Below are 21,572 nucleotides of genomic sequence, written 5' to 3'. Positions count from 1 at the left end.
ATGCAAATAATATACAAAATTAGACACAGGGTATATAAAAGTCCCTACTTCTCAGGTGAGTTTGATGCCATTCAAGAACACAGCAAAAGAATTTTACAAGAGATGGGATTGTCAGATTCAATGAATCTTTGTGTCTGAATTTTATGTGTGGCAATATGTCACAAGCAGCAGTTTAAGCAGAGATGCAAATGATCTTGAATTAAAAAAAATTCCTCCCAAGGAATCTTATTTCACTCTTCAGCTCTCAAATCACGAGTGTGTGTATGAGTTCTAGGCAACTACAGGATAGAAGAGAGAACAAGATCACCTTAACACTTCTTCTAACTAAATTAGCTATAGGCAATGGGCTTTCAAGCACTTTAACAAAGAACCATTTTCTGAAAGAAAAAGGAAAGAAACAGAAAACAAACTTGCAACCATCCAGAATTGCTAACTTTAGTTTTGGAAGCAAAAATATTCTGTCACCTATAAAAGCTGAAAGAGGAAAAGGGAAGTAAAAGGTGCAACAGGAGTAAAAAACCCATGTTTTCCAGGTTGCAAGACACAGGGCCTTCATTTTGATTTCCAGTAATAATTATCACTTAGGAACATTTCAGTGTCCATATACTTGTCTTATTCTGGATATGATAATTCAATAATGAAAAATCTAAGCCAAGTGTGAAACAAGTGGGAGAAAAAGCAAACAGAGGGTGAGCACATGAATATGTTGCAATAAAACAGAAGGAAAAATGTTAATCCTTATGTCATACTTGAAGCACATGGTGTGGTACAGGTGTTGTCAGTGTGCTGCCAGCTCTCCTTGAATTCACGACTCCATTCCTCCCTGAAACAAAACAGGACACGGGAAGAGAGCACAGACTGGATATTCAAGACGACCTAAGGGAGTTGCAATGATAATCCACAAAGACAAATGATAAGTCCTATGAAATGTCCAGCCATTGGACTGATGAATCAAAACTGGAAGGCTGAAAGGACAGCTTCATAAAAGCATAGCTGCACAATAAAGTTTGGAATGCACCTCATATCTGCGACAGAAACTCAGGTATGTTATTACATACTGTCCTCTGGAATTCGGTGGGTTTGTTTTTGTACAAACATTTAGAGACTACCTGCTCCTGCTCATAATTGCTTCCTCTAGATCTGGTATTTTTATTAAAATAAAGGCTATCTATCCTCCCCAAATGATTGCAGTTTCACCACAAGAATCCATCTATTTGTTAGCTCAGGAAGTGCCATTTGTTTCAGTACGTGCTGTCTGACAGCAGATGTGCACTGAAACATGGTGGTGCAGGATGTATTAACCACAGCACATGAATGAGCCAAACAGCTGAAATAAGAAGCTACAAAGACCTTTTTGAACATGAGCAGCCTCCCTGATCTCAATGAAACTCAATCACCAGACTGATATCACTTGCACATATGGGAAAGATGCAATAACCAGGCAATAGATCCTATGTAAGGCAGAGTCTTATGCCTTGCACTACACTTGTTTTACACTTATTTTACAATTGCTCCTACCCTGCTAGCACTTTCATGTGTTCTGACTTATAAATTTAGATACCCACAGTGTATCTGCAATGGAATTATGACTGAGATATTATTTCCCCAAGATACAACAGCTCAGGGAGGGAAGATTGATTTGTTTGTATTCAGGTTTGGGTTTTTTAATCATTGCCTGCTGTCACATCTCAATATCTGCAACATTTGAGCTGCAAAAAAACTCTAAATTAATCAGCTTCTGCCCCAACATTTGTGTCAGAACTGCAATATCCCCTCACCCTTTGTAAGGTGCAATGAAATCAAAAAATCCCATCAGCCCGTTTTTACTTCTCTATCCAGACTATGAAAAAGCAGTTGTGAGTGGAATATTGCCAATTTTCAAAAATAATGTTAACAGAAATAAATCCAATTAACAAATTACTACAAAGGGACATATTCCTTGCAAAAAGAGAAAAGAGAAAGAGGGAAATCTTTAACCCTGATGAATCTGTCCTGATTCCATCTCTGGTGTTTAGAGATGAGCAGCTTTCATTAGGACTTCAAACCTAACTCAGTAGGAAAATGTCACCAAACACCATTACCTCAGAAATACTGTCCAGTGCTTCTCATCCTCTGTCTCATCTTAGAGAAGCATACAGCACAAATCCAGTTTTGCCTTCTGACCACAACACACCCGTGAACAGTTATCTCTGTAAGCACATTTTACTGGTAAGGGGGCTCAAGAGTTGGACATTCCTTGCAAAGAAAAATTACACAGATTTACACTGCTAATCCCCAAACTTCAGAGATTATGGACAACAATATTAAGCAAGTGCTGTGCTTACCAATAACTTCAGGCTTGTAATTAGGAATGTTTTCTAAATTTTGTGTGGCCACAGGAAGCATTAAGGTGATCTCAGAGACAGTGCTGTTTGCCATCCATAGTCTCAGGACCACTGGTTTAGACCTCTTTAGTAACTAGTGACAGCTGTGTCTGTGAGGAGACCCTTGCAAAGTAACTGGACAGTTCACATAACACTAAAGAAAATAAGAATAAAATAACAAAATCAAATAACAGTCAATATTCCCCGTAGTATTCACCAGTGAAAAAAAATGTCAAGAATAGTAAAGAAACACTCCCGAGAGGTAACAATTTGCTTACAGTTTTTAAGATTGTTATATGATCATTTTGTTAAATATTTTTCCATATGTGAATAAATTCCAATAGCTAAGACCACAGTTTCTTTTCTACTGTATTCAGTTCTTATAGGGTGAGGATTATGTCTTGTTTGTGAAACGGGGTGGAAGTTTTTAATGATCCTTTTCAGGAAGCATGCATCTGTTTTTCAAACCTGTTCCTTCCTAAACTTGCTAAAGTTGGCCCCGAAAATGTATCAGGAAATAACTGGGGGATGAGGGGGATGGGGGAAAAAAACTTTAAAGACACCTTGTCTTAATTAAATCTCAAAGTGTTACTTCTTCCTGTTCAACTGAGTCACGCAGGGCTTTAGCTGTCACACCTGATGGGGGGAGGGGAGGTGTCAACACAGAGAAAAGGTTCATATTTCAGCTGCCTCCTGTAATTGGCAGCCTGGAATTAATTAATGAAGTGGAACCAGCACACACTTGAATGCAGCACACAATTAGGCATGGCAAGCAGTATCCAAAAACACTGCTGCTTTCTTTAATACTCTTTTATTGCTACAAAGTGTGGAGAGGTAAAACAGTAAAGCCGAATTTGCCAACTAGCAAAGACATGCGGGTGCCTCCAGCAGTCACTGTTGCCATCTGGTCCCTCAGTCTGATGCCAAGCCACTACCTGAACAAACAGCTACAGTAAAAGCAGTTACCAGCTAATAAGCAACAGCCTCTGTCATTTTTAGTCTGTTCAGTCTTGGAATTATTTTAAATATTTTGTCTAAAGCCATATGACTCCTGTGGCGGTTACAAGGAGTCTCAGCTGGAACCTCTCAGTACACTGAATCAGCATTTCAACCACTAATTCAGCTGGAAAGCCAGGGTCAGGAATGCATCAACTCTCTGGATTCATCAACTCATGACAGGAATGTCATTTCTGCAACCTTTCTTCTTGATCAGCTCTTAGTGCTCAGCACAAGCCACCTTCCCATAGATGAGGCCAGATATTTCTCTTCTGTATTTTAAAGAGCAGTCTTTGGAGAAGTATAGACTAAAAAAATACCCAGCTATTTTTGGAGCATTTCCTTCCATTTATTTTATTGTGAAGTAACAGCAGATCTTACAAGAATATTTCTAGCATTGGGTTCTGCTTGAACTGCCCTGACAGAGTATTTGCAAAGCAGAAACTGATTCCTACACACATGATGTATATTAACAAATCAGCACAAATTACTTTTGTAAATTTACAGCTATATCACATAAATAGCTCCCAGAACCTAAGAGTGCCAGTGACTGCTGCTCAGGGTGGAACTTGCACCTCTTTGCAGCTTCACGGAGTTGCTGTTGATCAGTTTGGCTACAGATGCAGATTCAGTTCTGCTATATATAAGTGTCAATTCAAATAGTTATCAATAATAATTCTATTAAGGAGAAAGAAACCATTGAAGTAGTTTTCAGGTGATGCCACTCCAAAATCACAAGTGCAAACTTGGCTGGCTCCAACGGTTTCCATATCAGGAAATGACAGTAACCTGAGAACAATAAAGGGTTCCTTCATTAGCTGTGCTAATCCCCAAGGAAAAGACCTACTTTTTCCATATAGCAGCTTCCACATGGAAGAGCTATAACACTTCAGCTTTTCTGCCAATCCTTTAACAGACAAAAGCTGTTAATGTTGCCATTAATGACTTGTTCCTACTTCCATTTCCTATTTCTTTACCCAATGGGAAATTTAAACTCACTTTTTTTGAGTTACTTTTAAGCAGTAGGAACTGATGCAAGGCAGAATAAAATTTATCATAGCTTCAAGCTTCGTTAGCAGTGTAGCTGTACCTACATATACACCACAGCAACTGTTTTATACAGGTTTTATCAATCCTTCCTTTCTCACTTGCATAGAGGTTTGCATTTTGGAATGACCTCACACATCAGGTTAAAAGAAAAAAAAAAAAGGCTAAGTGCTTCTGAATGCACCAATTCTTTGCTTCTTAAACTAAGCTCACTCAGAGGAAACTAGAAGATGAAAGCTTTACCAGTAAATCCATCCAGTACTTGTATATTTAAAACTCTGTGATCTGTTTAATGTTAAGAACTGCTTTTTAAGATGTCCTACTCCATATCTCTCATTTGTAGAGGGTTTTTAGCACATTTGAAACAGTGAACACCACAAAGAGGAAGTTATTTTTAAAGAGCACTAAGAAGTGACAAATGTGAGAAAATATATCCAGCAAGAGATACATAATTGCTTAACTAATAGGTGAAAAATTATTAATACGTTGATATCATTTATGTTTTCTCATAATGTAAATAAAGATTATTAAAAGACAGATGGCAACAGTAAAAAAATCACAGTATAGCTGTATTATTGCTACTAAAGAAATTCTTTCAGAAACAACATTGAATGGAAAGGAACGTTCATTCTTCCTATCCCCAGACACAGGTAAAAAAAGTCTCCCAGCCAGGATACCACAGAGAAAATTATTTTTCCTGAGGCAAACCATCTTAACTTCCTGAGGAGTTAAGTAAAAGCTGCCAGTTATGCATCTAATCCATGACCCAAGATACAGTTTAAAAAAAACATCACTGAATTAAAAAACCAAGCTTAGAGGAACAATGAATGACAATGGCAAAAAATGGGGACCAAAGGTCCCTTTGACCAATTAATGTGTTTGGAACTTCTTTCACAGCTACACATCCTACATCAAAAGACTGTCTCAACCACAGCAGGTCCTGAAACTCTGCAACCAGAGCAAGCTCAATTCCAATTACTTAATAAATACCAGAATAGTAGTTTCCATTTCAATAACATTTCCCCTCTTCCTTTACATTTGATGAATAAATTTTCTTAGTATCACTATGGAAAAATAAGCTCATCAGCATTTTATAAGCAGTGAAAACAAGCCACAGAGTGGGTGATACATGAAGTTCATGAGAAATATGTGCCATAACCACAAATAGTCTTGTAAGTTCAGGCAGCCCCAAACTCAGCCTCCACATCACTCCTTTGGCCAGTTCCACACAGACATGGACAGCAAGTTCATTATCTATAAACTGTTACAAATTTCATGTGAGCAGAAAAGGGCATAAAAAGCTGCTTATTCTGGCAAGAGGTTCTAGTTTAAAAACATAAATGTCTTCAAACATGAAAATACACGAGCTCCTTGAATTCAGAGCAGATTCACACAATGCACAGGAAGTCACTGTGCTATTCTAAGTGATGGTACAAAAGAAAAAAAAGTCACAAAAGAAGCACAACTCAGATGCTTCAGCTGTAAGCAAGAAGCACCAGAATATGAAACAACAAACCTCCCAGAAATAACACAATGCATGCAATAAATGACATAATGTAAACAACTTATTCTAATACAACAATGCTCTGACAACTCTCCTCTTTATGCCTCAAAGTTGACTCATTTGGCTTAATTAGGAAGCAACTATGGAGCTTTCATAAAAGAGGTAACAAAAACTTCATCCAACTACTCTGTACTACCTATAAATACTTTCAGAACTTTAATTAATTATTAATTAGTAAATAGTACAACAAACACTAATGCAGACTTTCAAAGAAGCTTCTGCTCTCATGAGAAATCCAGTCACAGAGTTTGTCCCTGTGAAGTCTCATCCTGTTTACATCCCATCATGTGCACATCACTGAGCACCTTTAGATCCAACAACAGATACATATTAGAGAAAAATATCTGATTTAGATGCTGACAAATCTGATACAAAGATATCTATAAGTAATAAATAAGAATATATGCCTATTAAAACTTGCAACTTGTCTTTGTTAATATTTTCACACAATCAGGGTTCCTGTTATTATTAACAGGAAGGGTTAGGGGGTTCATAACCATTCTTGAAGTCAGCATTTTCTGGAAGAAATTTCATTAACTTCACAGGAAGTAGAAATTTACTGCCAGCTTATCCCCCTCCAGCTAAAGGTTTGTATTTGTTTTGTTCATTGTTGGGCTTCTGGAAGTGTGCAATTAGTTTCAGTTGCATTCAAAGCTCTTCACAAGTGTTCACAGAAGAGTAGCAGCTATGAAAAGAACAGCAAACTTCTTTACCAAGGCTGTATATTTAAGCCTCAACTATCCTACATGTAATTCAAAACTACAATCAGGTCAACGAGATCTCTTGAAATATGGAATATTCAAAAAAGGTCAAATAACATAAAGCAAGTTTTGAACATTTCACTGAAGAACTAACTAATAACACAGAAAAGGAGAATCACAGAAATAGAACTTTGGGCTTAAACAGTTAAATTGTTATTCCAGTAGAGCTCTGGATACTCTGTAATTAGTAGGGCACCCACTTAGCCTACAGCACATCAGCAGGAACACCTTATTGTTTTATGTAATATGAATTCTTAAAAGCTTTAATAATCAGTTACTTATCCATGTAATTGTAAAACTAAACCATTATAAATTGAAAATTTATTTCAGTAATATACAGCTGGTACAGAATAAACTTAACATTCACAACACCACCATAATGCCTTATTCTACTTTTCCAAACGGGTAGGTCACTTATGCTGTACTGTGCCACATCAGGTTCATACTAAAACCAAGTTTGTTCTAAACAGAAGGATGACAAATTTACATTTCTTTACAAACATAATTCAGTATAGTAAGGTAATTTGGAAGGGAAAAATCTCAAATTATAACAGTTTTCAGAGGAAACACACAAAAATTCATAAAGTGTTTTTAATCAATATGCTAAAGAAAAACCAGACTAGTGGCCTATTGCCATCTTCTGAATTACATTGTTAGAAAATCAAATCAAAAGTCAATTACATTCTCACAGTGAGGTAAAAAATCGAGTGGAACCATTCAGCACACAGCAACAGATATTTAAATGTATTAAGTCACCTACAGTTGTTTGGAAATTAAATGCCTCAGCAGCTTTGATAGTTCTGTGCAGATTTATGCATCCATCACTACCTAAGCACCTTTAGAAAAAGCAGGCATACAATTCTGAGTAGTGCAGCTGAACTGCTGGCATTCCAGGAAGGAGAGCTTTAAACAGATTGCAGTTCAGTTTCCAATTCTATCAAGTGTTCACTAAAGAAGCCAGATTACTGAGATAAATCAAGAGAATCCCTCCTCCATGAAGGGATTAAGCTCTTAGGGGCAAACAACACTCAAAGGGCAACCTCTAACACCAGTGGAAAGCAAATACATGCAGCTTAAATAACATATTCTGCGTACAAAAATAGCAGATGAAAGTCTGAACATTTCTTAAGAGAAAGTCAAAGCCTTCCAGTAGTGGTTTCCTTAAGAACAGTGGTAAAAAATAGTCCAGTCCTCAAAATAAACTTAAAAATTCTCATTCTAACCCTAAAATCTAATTTTTGTAAGGCAGACCTGTGGGGTCCTGTAATGTCAGGTGCATTATAGGCCCACTGCCTGTAGGTCTAAAGTGACAAAATAGTCCTGCTCAGCCTCCTGTATGTTAGTGGGTATAGCTTAACCACCAAACTTAACTGCTCTGCAAGTTTTAATTCTCTTTTTTCTGCATTTTTGTTCATCAGTAGAGCTGACACACTAATATCCTGTTGAAAAACATGTTCACACACTTGCAAAAAATAATATTAATTTTTCTCTTTCATAAAATGCTCTTAGAGCACTTCCAAACACATGCTGAACTTCTATTTGCTTTCCCTACCATGGCATAGGGAACAAGGCAGTGAGTCAGCAGCTGTGAGCAGATACCCTTCAGATGTCCCGATTACAGAGCTACAGTGGTGATGGAATGGTAGAAATAATAATAAAAACACTTCCCTGAGAGATAAGAGGACCTAAGAGCTAGCAAATCAATTGAGAAATCACTGCTATGCAGAGATAATTTTCTAAGATTATCATGGCATTGTAAGATTAGCCCAGAGAAAACCAGTGAAACTTTTCTGTAAAATCATGTTACACTTCTCTGTGTACCACTTCACCTGCTTATGCCTTCCTGCACTGTTCTGCATGGGGTGGCTTTGGGACGTCCCCCTTCCAGCTGCAGCCGTGGGCAATGGCAGAGCGGAACACTGCCCCAGGAATTTTGGCATTTTGGTCACACAGCAGCTTAGGAAAACAAACACGCATCATTACTTGCATTTTCCAGACAAGAATCTGATCAGGACAGAAGTCTGATGGTTCACTGAAGGTTACACAGAAAACTTAAGGCTCAAGATGGAATAAATACAAGCCAAGTAGACCATGTCACCACAGATATCTGAGTGAAACTCCTTATCTTTTTTTTTAAGCTACTTTCACTGGCTAGAATTAGAAAGTACCTACTAAAAATTTTTAACAGCAAGCTTGCCTTTGTTTTTCTTGTTCCTAATTTCTTGCTCAAGAAGTTATTCGATAATAATTTTCCTACAAAGATGTGGCTTGTTTTAAAAAATACAAAGTCTGGTATAAGAGGTTTCTTCAGAAGATATCTGTTATTTAATGAAAATCAGATCGACATGCTGATAAAATTACTTTAACTTTGCATTTGCTGAAACAAATAGCAGCTCCTCTGATCTACCTAAGCAAAAGGCATCACCTGCAATAATTGGTTACCAGTAGTTCTGGCTACACTGAAAAGTGTAGTATAGAATCCCCTTCCCACACCTGTCCAGTGGATTTTATGGTCTTACATTGATCTGAATGCTCATGTATGGACTAAGGCAATGTCCTAAACTGGTTTGTGACTAGAAAACCTTGCTACCAATAGACACAGACTGGACTGCCTGCAGAGGCTTCTAAAAAAACCTTGCAAAACTACCTGTAATGAATAACTTCATTATCATTTAATTCAACCACCGAGAGAGATGGATGGGACAATGCCCTCACAAGGCCTATCTTAATGCTCTGATGTACAGAGGCATCCTGGTGCCTCTACATACAAACTTAATTTCCTGTTATGGCTGGTCACTTCTAGAGGTATAGCCAAAATGTAGCTGGCATTGCAGAAATTTATGGACTTGAATATACAGCCATGCTAATTCAATGAAATCCTGACTTGACTTCCACTTGAGATTTCAGTAAGCACTGGACTGTGTCCAACCCTCCCAGCAGTTATTGTCTGAGGATGAATGGGCCATCCTTTCCCTCTTTAATGGAATAAAGATAAGTAGACAGTTTCAACCAAAAGTTTAACATAACTTGGAAAAACTCAACTCTCTTGGTCAAGGCCACACACAGCACACTGCTTCATGGAGCCTTCATTTTTCTTAGAAGTTATGTCTGCACAGTTCATATTATAGACTCAGTATAAAATACAGTTACCAATAATGATGTATAAAACTCAATTTTAGAAAATGTATTGGCTTATACAATATTCATCACTATAGAACTAATACCAGTTTTTATTTTGACCTCTAAATAAACCAAATTACAGTAACTCATTACTTGATACAATTTAATTATGAAAATCTCCTCTGCAAATCTTCATCAAACCAATCACCACACACAGTGCTTAATGGATATCCAGGTTCATAGCTGTCAATAACATCTGGCTCACTTCAGTTCACAAATGCTCCCAGTTTACCATGCTGAAAATAAGCCAACGTCAAGTCTGCTTCTGTAACCCAAAAGTAACTTAAACTGCATTCAAACTTCAATTGCCATTTTCTGTTATGGTGGAGTTTCATAAAGAAAAACAGCATCAGCCAAGAAAATTGCATTCAGTTGATCAAATTGCTACACAGCAACGTGATACAAACAGTAAATGGACAATACTGCCCTGCTAATCACCATCTGCCTATAAAGACTGTTCTAAGATTGAATATATATTAAAGAAAATGACTTTAAAAAATAATTTTTAATATATCATGCACAAAACTAGTGCAGTTTAAGACATGCTGGACTGCAGTTTATGCAGAGGTGGCCAAGAGGGCTTACAAGGACCTGCCACAAGCAGTCCAATATCCTGAAATCCAACACAGACTTATGTCTACTTCTGACTGAATCAGAGACATTACCAGCGTTATGCGCAAATGTCATAAAAATAACAGTACCTTCGTATTTCTTGAAGGTAAAGTTCTCTTTTGTCTCATATATTTTTCACTCAGGTAATTTGCTGCTGTTTGGAGCAAAGCATACAGAGTGAGCAGATCTTTTCAATGAAACATTTCTGATTTGGAGGCAAAACCTTAGTTCATTTTCTTCTCTTTTCAAAGTCAAGGGAAGAAAAAACTGGCATCTTACCAAACTCCACCTAATCCAGGAACAGGAATAATCTGTTTCCAGATTTGTACCACAAGTCTCCCACAGCTCCCAAGAATTTGTCACAATTTAAGATTTGATCAACAGCTAAACCCAAAGGCAAAAGTACAAACGATAGCTTTGCAGTATCTGAAAAGCCTCTCGATTTCTGGAAGGGGCTTTATCATGTCTTTCTTGCTCCACAGCTATGCACATTTCAGTTTTGGAACAGTAACACTGAGTATGCCTCATCAGAAAAAAAAATAGAAGAAAAATCACTTTTTAGGAACCAAATTTCCCACAAAATCATGCTTTACATCCCCCTCAGAGACTGCAGAGTGCCAAGAATTGCACAAATAAAGAATCTCAAAGCAGAGGAAAGGGGTTATACAATAAATTGAATTTATCTGTTGGGTTTTTTTCACTCAGGCATTTCTATTTCATTTTTACTGCTTGTTATATCTTTATACACATATGTCTTTATACACATCCTTAGCTCTGGAATTTGAACTTCTGCCTTTTCCTCTCTGTGTCTTAAGACACGTTACATGTCTTACCAGTACAATAACTAGTTTAGTCCAACTCTGCCATTTTTAGTCAAGATCATAAATAGCAAGTGCATGTGCTTCCTTTTCCAGAGAAGAAGAGATACATCTCTTAATAATGCATCTTCTAATCTTTAAAGATTTTACAAAATGCATGGAATTTCAAGTCTACAGCTCCTACTGCAGTGCAGTACACTTGAACAGGCTTATCTAACGTCAAGCACTTAAAATAGTTCCTCTGACTTCCAGCAGTTATTTCAATGAGATTATTAAACCACTTCAACATCAGCCAAACCAAGAGCTTTACATAATCTGGTGAAGGAAACCCCTTAAGGTCTTCCCTTATACCGTACGTGGTTTCAGTAGCTCTCCCCATTGCACAATGACCTCCTGTGGAGCAGGACCAGGCAAAGGTTCAGCTGGATCAGTTCTGCCATTCCTGGCTGTGCCCAGCAGCACTGGAACCACAGACACTGCAGGACTGGGAGAGGAGTGGCTGGAGAGCAGCACAAAGCTGCACAAAGCAGCAGCAGCACAGCAGGAGCCGGCAGAGGAGGGCAAACCCCATCCTGGGGTGCATCAAACAGCCTCACACAGAGGTGGGAGGTGATTATCATCCACAGAGGTGATTATCATCTACAGAGGTGATTATCATCCACAGAGGTGATTATCCCGCTGTATTCAGCACTGGTGCAGCCTCACCTGGATACTGTGAGCAGTTCTGGGCCCCACAGTTTAAGAAGGGTGTTCAGGTGCTTGAATGTGTCAAAAGCTGATGAAAGGGGTGGAAAGAATGTCCCGTGAGAAGCAGCTGAGGACTTTAGGCTTGTCTAGTTTGGAGAAGAGGAGGCTTAGAGGCAACCTCATTGCTCTCTACAGTTTCCTGAGGAGAGGAAGCAGGGAGGGAGGTGCTGATCTCTTTTTCTTTGAGGTTCAGGGATAGGATGCTTGGGAATAGCTCAAAGCTGTGCCAGGGGTGATTTAGACTGGACATTAAGAAGCATTTCTTTATGGAGAGGGTGGTCAAACAGCAGAACAGGCTTCCTAGAGAGGTGGTCAGTGCCCAACCCTGTCAAGAGGTGTTTGGATAATGCCCTTAACATGTGCTAACTTTTGGTCAGTCCTGAAGTGGTCAGGCAGTGGGACAAGATGGTCATTGTAGTCCCTTCTAACTGAAATAGTCTCATCTGCTCCAATCAAAAGGACATCCATGCCAAGAAGCTGGAGGAGAGGAGAAAAAGAACTAGACAAGGGAATGCTAGGAAGGGGCTCAAAAAGTCCTGCAGCTGTACCAGGAGCTCAGAAGCAGACCAGTTCATGTATTCTTGCACAAGGCACATGTGTCCCAACTACCTGCACCTGTATTTTTCTTTCGGACTCTTCTGTAGTATCTTCCCTTTGCTGCAAAACACATTTCACAGGAGTATCAAGGCAAGACACAGGGAAAGCTGATCTCCTTTACATGTTCTTGTTAAAAAAGATCTAAATCTCAGAAGTATACAGGAAATCCAGATAACTAACTCAGAGCTATGGATCCTGCCACCAAAGCACCAATCAAGTACAAACACTGATAGATCTCTGTGTGTTAGTGCAGACATAAGCAACTCCTGTTTCCCTGAAGAAAAAAATACAATTTGCAGATGTGATTTATACCTTCTATATAAGCTCCATATACATGATGTCTGAAAGTCTCTCTGCCCCTCTCTCCCTTCATTTTGTCTGAAGATACTTTGCCTATGTTAAACCTACTGCTGGAACAGCAACAGCTTCAGAAATTCTGCCAGAACACAGGGCTCATTCTGGTCATGCTTTTATTTCATTACAAAGAATATATAATTTCTTTAACATGGTATTCAGAGGGACCAGTATTTTTCTTTTTCAATTAGTTGATCATTTTTTTAACATGCTGGCATAAATGAATATTAAGTTTGTAAATATATATGTACATTATTATTATAAACATGGCTTATTCATGTACACCATTATTTTTCTATAAAACATAACTTCAGAGACTCACTGGCAACGATATTTGTTTTCCTAAAGCTTTATTAGTTTACCAAAGACAAGATGACTGTAGCCTGTCTTCCTAAACCACATTATCCTTCTCTGACCCCAGTTTTTCAGTCCTTTTTCAGTTACAGATCTGACTTAAATAACAGGTATTCTCAGATATTCTTTCTTTTTTGTTTGTAAACAGACCTTGTTTTATATGAAATACATAGCACATTAGAACTACTAAGACAATCTGAACACTGTATAGGAAGAAAAAACCCCACTTTTGGAACCCTAACACACACAGGATCACTTAATAGTCTTGCAAACGGGCAGAGTTGAACTCAACTTGTCATATTTGTTGATTAGTCAAAGTATGTTTTCTTCCAAAGAAAGTAATAAAAGGGAACAATTTCCCTGAGGTCAGTGGATTCTCTGCACTGTAGGAAAGGATGTTGTATCAAATTATGTCTTGGACATGAGTTTAAAAAGGAGCAGACAAAGAGATGCCGGTGAGTCACAGTAAGATATTGTTCTAGTCTGAGCTAAACTGTAAAAAAAGTTAGTCCAGCATGACCAGCAGTTTATACATTTTTCCAATAGAGCACTTGTAGGCCTTGTTTAATGAGAAATAGCAAGAGAATAACAAAACAGAGCACGATAACAAAACAGATACATGACATTACTCCAAATAATACCAATAGCAGACAGTGCCTAGTCTATGACAATCATATGACGGATTAATAATGGATTAAGAACTGCATAATGAAGTCTGAGTCCAGATGGAGCACTGACCACCCATGCAATACAGTGATATTAGAAGTCATGAATAATTCAGGTATCTTGTATACATCTTACTGGGCAAGCTGAAGGCCTTTTATACTATGAACACACAACAGATTACAGTTTATAGAAATAAAAGGACCCAGATACAATATATATTTTAATTATCTCAACTCTGATAAGCTGATGTAGAAGTAATCCTCTCTAAGCTTATAAAGCTAGCTTGCCCTAACTTAGCAAACAAATATTATTGAGTTTATAATTAAGTTTAATTAGGTCAAATAATGTTTCAGTTATATTGACTCTCAAATACATAAGAAACGATCACTTCACCCTAAAAGCAATCAAAATTAATGAACTCTGATCTAGTGTATGCAAATGTAGCTTCAGTCTAGGTAACTTTTTGTTTGTATTTTATACTGGGATGTACTTTATTAACTTGCAAGTTGACAGATGAGCCGTAAAACTTCTCCAGTTCACTCACTAATAAGTGACCATTTGGAAGAGCTTTATTTTCAGTAAAAAGAACTGTTCTACATAGCCAAAATAAATAAATCTTCTGAAATTTTATCTTCTTTATGGAAGTGTTTTATATGTCTAGTTCAGCATGCATTTGTTGTATGTTCCTTCTCCTTAATATAACATGAAAATAATAGCAACTTCCGTGAGTTTACAGCAAATTTGCATACAACCAACTGCAGAGGAGAACTGCACACCATAGCCCTGATTCTTTTTCTGAACAGAATTTTGCTCAAGTAAGTATAATTTTATTCTGAAAAGTCCAAGTTTTGTATTAGGTTTTACCAGCATTTTCTCTGAATACCTCTGGAGTTACTTATGATTTTATAAGGTTCAGACTTATGAAGCACATGGTATCATCACCATTACAAAATTTCAACTATTTTGCAGTTACCCCTTTTGCAATAGCCATTAAAAATGCATTGCTTTTAACTACCTGCTGAGTGCTCTATGGCCTAATCTCCATATCCCAGTGTCCATCACTGCTTTGCTCAGTGTGATAGATTAACTATATTTAATAGTTATGGAATATATCTATAGAACTGGCTCCCTGTCCCTGACTGAGGAGCACCACACCAGGCTCACATGAAGGTTACACAGACTGAAGACCCACATTTCAAAGCCTGGGTATGAGGAAAGAACAAAAGTCATAGCAGCAACAGGGAGCAAAAGCACAGAGAGAAATAATCCAGAAGCTGCTCGGAATTTAACTGAGGAGAGACAGTGTCTGCAACAAGGAGAAACAGAGTGGAGTTCATGGAGGGTGTTTTAAGTACAAAGAAAGTACTTAGCCCTCTATGATCTTTCAAGCTGTCTCAGTTTCTCTGTCCCAGTTCCCCAAGCTTTACAGGGATATCTATAAAATCTCAAGTGTGTCTAAACCATGTTAATTATATAATATCTGTAAATCAATGTGCATATGGAAACTTAGCACATATCATTTTAAGAGCACAAGCATGAAACATGCCACTGGCTGAGTTAATTGTATAGACTGAAGTCTCTTAACTGAATTAATGCAACATGAGGCCAACATGAACAAAGCCATATCAGAAAATATGCACATTTTCCCTCTAAATACAAACTTCCAACTGCAGTGGCCTTGTATGTTCTTGCACTCAGCCCTCACAGTCTGCTGGTCACATCTGCCACAAGTTATCACAAACTATTTGACATTGAGGGGATTTGCAAATCCACTTCTTTAAGCTGGCAATAAAATGAGCCAAGAGCAACCAGTCAGTTTAATAAGCCAGTTTATCAACTCCTGAAGCATCAAAACAGTCCACAGATCACTAAACAAATACAAAGATCATTTAACATGCTTAGGCTACCAGTCCTTGTCCTGAATCAGCAAAGCTCCAACCAGCATTTCCTGTGAAAGGAAATTCTGTCTGTGTGACTGATTCCCATGGAAAAGACAGGTGTGCCTGGCAATGGTCTGTCAGAGAAAAAAATTTAAACCCCATTTTTATAAAAAGATTATAGACAGATGATGATGTAAATTGGCAGGAGACCCATATGTATATTGCTTTCCAAGCTATGAAGTAATCCAGTCATTAAATAGTTAATACCCTCTTCCTTTGCTATCCCTCACCCTCTCCTGAACAAAGGTGGCCAACAGATACATTTACACAAATTGGAAACTTCAGACAGTAAGACAGCTGGGTCTTTCCATTGCCAAGTACAAAAAAGAGGCATAGCCCTGAGGTGGTGCAGTGACTGCAGCACATGCTTTTTACATCAGCAGCTAAAGGAGCTGGAAGAACCAACCAGCATCATTCACCTAATCATGGAAACTAGACAGTGTGTTGCACACAAAAGCCTGACACACTTATTTGTTACATACATATGCTATTTAATAAAAAACAACCGATTTTATTGCACAGCCTGAGAGATTTATTGTCTGTAAAAATTTAATGATATATAATTATCCCAGTTAGAATCTAAATTTGTAATAGGGAACACATGCATTCAAATTTTTATATTCTTAGCCACTGCTCTGGAAAATAAATGCTTTCATTGAAGATATGCACATAAACAATTTGGCACATCTTTTCAAGGATGTAAGAGAGTTACTAGACAAAGGAACCTGAACACTTAGTTATTTACATCATGCTCCAATTAAGCCTAGAGCCCTCCTTAAGTCATTTCAAGACTGTCATTGCTTGGAAGAAAAGGAGGTGTGTATTGGGCTAATGAAAGTCTTCTTAGAATGGCCATGACAGGCTAAGGATGGGTCTCAGGCCAGCACCACTTCTCAGCAATAGTAAAAGAGAGCTGTCCAGGGCAGGGTGTGAAAGCAGAGTAAACAGCTAGTGATACACATGTACTTCCCTCTGCCAGACTCAGAAGAATGCAAGTTCAAGGGCTTCTCCAGATGGATGCCTTCACTCACTCTAATATATCTTGATGGGTTTTTCTTCCATGAATTTGCTCAGTTTGCTTTTTGAACTCCTGCAAAACCTCTGGTATCCAGAACACCCTGTGCCAGAATTGTGCCACTGCATGCTAGGTGAAGAGACATCCCTTTTAGTTTGTTTGGTTGGTTGGAAACTACAAACAGTTTTATTTTGTGCCCTTAATCACAAGAGGATAAATAACCTTACATTGATATACAGAACTAATCACCCACCATTTTTTTCCCCAGTATATTTGATTTCAGTTTATATAAGTTTACGTATATTTGATTGTTTTCTATATGGAAACTGTTCCAAACTTTTGATTATTTTAGACACTTCTCATCAACATCCCCCTCTTCCTTAAATCAGCCCCACTACCCACCCCTGTTCCTGGGCATAAGTTATTTAGTATATGAAGAATGGAGAGTAATGCAGAAGGGAGAGGTAGATTTGCATAACATCACCACAGTTGGTTTCTGTGAGGTATGAACCGATTCTTTTTTGAAATTTGCCTTCACAAACATGAGAACAAAAGACAACCAAATCTCTGCCCTGTAACAAAATCTCTAATTGCTTAGAATGTCAACTATGGCTCTCTAAAATTAAAACCCAAGTCAACAAGAGACACATCTCTCCCCAATATAAATAGCATTTAAGCACAAGCAGAGAATAAAATGCCTCTACAGGTGAGTATTCAGCCATGGACTGCTGGATTCCCACAGTCCCTTTTGTGCTACAACATTCCACAGCGTAGCTAAAAGACCCTCCAGTATTTTCTAATGACACGAGGCAATCAGTATTTAATCTAGATGCATGCTCAGCACTGCCTTTATCATTATCCACCAGCAAAATATGATGTGAAAGGAAAAACAATGTTTATTTGCCATGTCCAGGAGGCTCACAAATATGATAGTCCTCCTTTACCAGGGAGATTATAATCTAATTGGCAGGAACACAAGTCATGAGAAAATGGGTTATTCTTCCTGTCCAACTTGTTTTAATGTCAACAGTACCAAGTTTTGATGGGCACACTTGACCTATCACCTAGAGCTAAAAAACCTGAGGGTGTTGTTCTCAAGTCACATGCCAGGCTCATTTTCTAAGCCAAAGTCACCATGACAGTTCAAGCCTTCTGCCACAGCCAGAGGCAAAGTAGCCTTAACAGCAATTCTTGTCAGTGATGAGGGACAGCATCTATCACCTGCTAAACAAGAAACTGTGCTATTATAATGTGGAAGAGTTCAGGGCAAAGTAAGTTCCAAAGACACAGGAGCCAGTACAGTCCGTGGCCATACACCATAAGATAATCAGCACTTCCTGGTATCAGAAAAAAGGGGTGACAGGCTTAAAGCCACTTCAAGCAAAAAACATAAACCAACCAGTATTTATATAAATTGTACATTTAAACAAACTGATCATTCTTCAAGATACACTGCATACTCATTATATTCTCATGGGATATTCCCCACCCTGTTGACCTGAGTGATTCTGAAGCCCCATAAGGAAAGATTCAAACTTCACCCGTTCCTTTCTCGCCCCTTCTCTCCCCACTGTTTTCTAAGAATACAGACTCCAGCATGCATTTAAATTTAGGTAGTGAAGTTCTGCATTGAAGACAGTGGGAACAGTTTTCTTACCAGCCCTCCACACCTTTGTTTGACAAGATCCCTCTTTAGCAGGATTTACAAATCTTGTAATGAAAATCCAAATTCAGTAGTTTTATTAGTCATTGTCTCAGATATCAGTTCAGAAACATTCAGTTCATAGTTTTATCTTTTCTCTGATTCATGTTTCTGTTCACTTGCCTTGCCAATAATAATGGTTATGCAGAAAAGGAAATAAATGGTTATGTATCAAGGAAATAACATTTTATAAATTTTAAATAGTATTTTATAACTGGAAATGAAGGACATTGTTATTGTTATTGCCATATCTATTGCTTATCAGTAACTCATGAGCCTCACTTTGCTCAGTGCTTTCTGTCTGTATTTCTGTGGGCCAAATTCAGAGGTAAATCACCCTCCTCTTATATTAACAGAAATTGTACCTTTCAAACAGTATTTACATCTTTATCTACTGGTCAAAACAGAAGTATATTCATCTGAGTATTTTTACAGCAGGATAACAGCTTCTACATAAGAGAGTTTGACATAACTGTCTTAATTATAGAAGAATAAAATACACACTCTTTACAGAAACATAAAAATCGTTAAACCCAGCATTTTCCATCCCAGATCAGAGTAATGCATCTAACAAGCTATCAATTAGTCCATAATAATAATAAATAGTCAACAATTTTGAATTCTCCCCGAAGAATAACAATTCCTTTAAAACTCCTTTAAAGGAAACACAATTCCTTTGAAGTTGGGCCCAATGTAAGGTCTAATGGGATTAACTAACATTAAAGTATTAGCTCACAGACAAGGTCAGGCTACTGTGGGTTTATGATTTCCAGAACGGTGCTGGATTCTACCCAGCTCACTTGAAGTGCCTGCAAGAGCTTGCATTTGTCTGCAGCCATCCAGGCAGGTGAGCCCTTCAATGTAATTGCTTCTTCAAAGAACACATCTACTTCAAACCAAAATGAAAATTTGACCACTAAAGAAACCACAGCACTGGCTTTGACACCTGCTAATAAATAAAACTGTTAAAACAAGCAGTGTTTATTCTCTGTTTTTTAAGACTTACTTTTTCTGGCTGTACTACATGAGAGGCTACAGAGAGGGAAAACTGGTTCAACAGCTGACTGTAAACAAAGCACTGAAAATACTGATGAAAACACTGAACAGAAGGAATGGTACATTTTCCTACATCTGTTTTAGTTCCATGGATTTTAAATAACTGCCAGTGTACCTTTATGTACAACTTTACACAAAAAACAACACACATTGCAATTTATTGCATAATTACCCTCATTAAAACTTGGATTCAACATCCACTATAATCAACAGGAAGAGTTTCGTCCTTATAGCTTACTTTTAAAAAGAAGGTAAAAATTACTATAGTGTCACTGTAGTCATTCTTTTAAGTTATAAAACAAGTCCATATTTCACCTTTACTTAGAGAAACAACTAAAAAATTCACAAGTCAGAATATTTGTACTGAAAAGTATACACATTATAAATTGTGTGGCTTTTATAAAACGTGTTTTCTGGTGTTGCCTTCACATCTGAAGCGTGTGATAGGGTGGCAGAGCTGGATGTAATGTGCACATCACTTCAGCAGTGACACACAGAGCTCTTACAATCTTATCATCACACGACACAGTTTCACAACAGCAGCATTAACCACCACTGGCAACTGAGATAAAATTTCTCATACACCCATGCAAATGCATAAAAGGTTTGGATTTAAGTCCTGCATTCAAAATTCCCTTTTATCCCCATAATTATTTACTAATAAGAGATTTTCTACTTTACAATAAACCGTCATTATAATTTTTCATTTTTCTTTTAAAAGTATTAGCACAGAAAATGAGAGTAGTAATATAGCAAATTCAATTTTTTCATACTAAGCAGAACAACTTATTCATGATAAGTATGAAAACAATACAGCTGAGAAGATGAATGGGTTTATTTCAGAGTACCCCTAATAACCATATTTTAGTTTAAGGGGTTGGGAAGGAAAGGCAAAAAAGAAAATGAAATTACTCACACTTGTATCCAGGCTGCAGATACTGATTGTATCTTCATCTTGAGTACTCTGTTTTCGTTTTTTCTATAAAACAAAATGAAAAGAAAAGCTCAGTTTTGATAATGCCAACTACCATTAGCTTGATTCTGAAACAAGTACATGTAATGAAGTCATACACATAAATACAAGTGTGTATATATAGTTTATTATTTTCTCTCTTCATTATTATAATTATCATGTATGTGAGTATAAACTATTTTCACAAGTTGAAAAGCTACCTACTAGCACATTAGTAAATTAAATGCTGTTCCTTTTTCTGCTCAGTTTCTTCAGTTAAGAAACTTAGATCAAACTAAAGGCATAAGTAATTATTCCATGTTGTAAATTGTACTTTGGCACTTGATACAAACTTCTGTAACTAATGAGACTGTCAGGAGGAGAAACTCGTATTTTGTGTTGGAAGGCTAACCTTAAGATTTTCAAAACATATTCAGCAATCAAGTACTATTCCCAGACAGTCAATATAGTGAGAATAAAAGGTGAAATGTACTGCAGGAATTACATTAGCATGTATTTGGGGTTCACTATCCATGTCAGTGATTGCATTTCTGCTCTATATTCAGGTTTTGGTTTTGCAAATGGCACACTCTCCCTTGTGTCATTTCACAGCTTCACCACAAGATTCACATTCACGCCCTTCAAATAAGTATGACATTCCATTTAGCAGACATCTACATTTTCTACCAGGTCAAGAAGATTCAGGAAACAAGAGAAGTGACAGAATACAGGATTCTTATTTATCCAGCTGTGTTGTCTTCCACTGCCAGCCAGAGATAAGCATTCACACATCACAGTTTCCAGTCTAAAGGAGTCAAAGATGAGCAATTTAGAGTGCAAAAAAACCC

General features: G+C 37.5%; 1 protein-coding gene across 2 annotated transcripts in view; it reads right to left on the bottom strand.

Annotated features, from left to right (window-relative positions):
* ARHGEF3 (Rho guanine nucleotide exchange factor 3) overlaps positions 1-21,572 on the bottom strand; it is a 114,423-nt gene that overhangs the window by 36,936 nt on the left and 55,915 nt on the right. For both annotated transcript variants that reach the window (XM_032699279.1, XM_032699280.1), the window contains one exon: positions 20,689-20,751. In XM_032699279.1, the coding sequence (XP_032555170.1) occupies positions 20,689-20,751 (63 nt within the window). The remainder of the gene's footprint in view (positions 1-20,688; positions 20,752-21,572) is intronic.

The sequence above is a fragment of the Chiroxiphia lanceolata genome, chromosome 11 (genome assembly GCF_009829145.1).
Source record: "Chiroxiphia lanceolata isolate bChiLan1 chromosome 11, bChiLan1.pri, whole genome shotgun sequence".
In the NCBI taxonomy this organism is placed as follows: Eukaryota; Metazoa; Chordata; class Aves; order Passeriformes; family Pipridae; genus Chiroxiphia; species Chiroxiphia lanceolata.
Note: the sequence above shows the minus strand (reverse complement) of the source record. Positions and strands in the feature narration are given on the sequence as shown.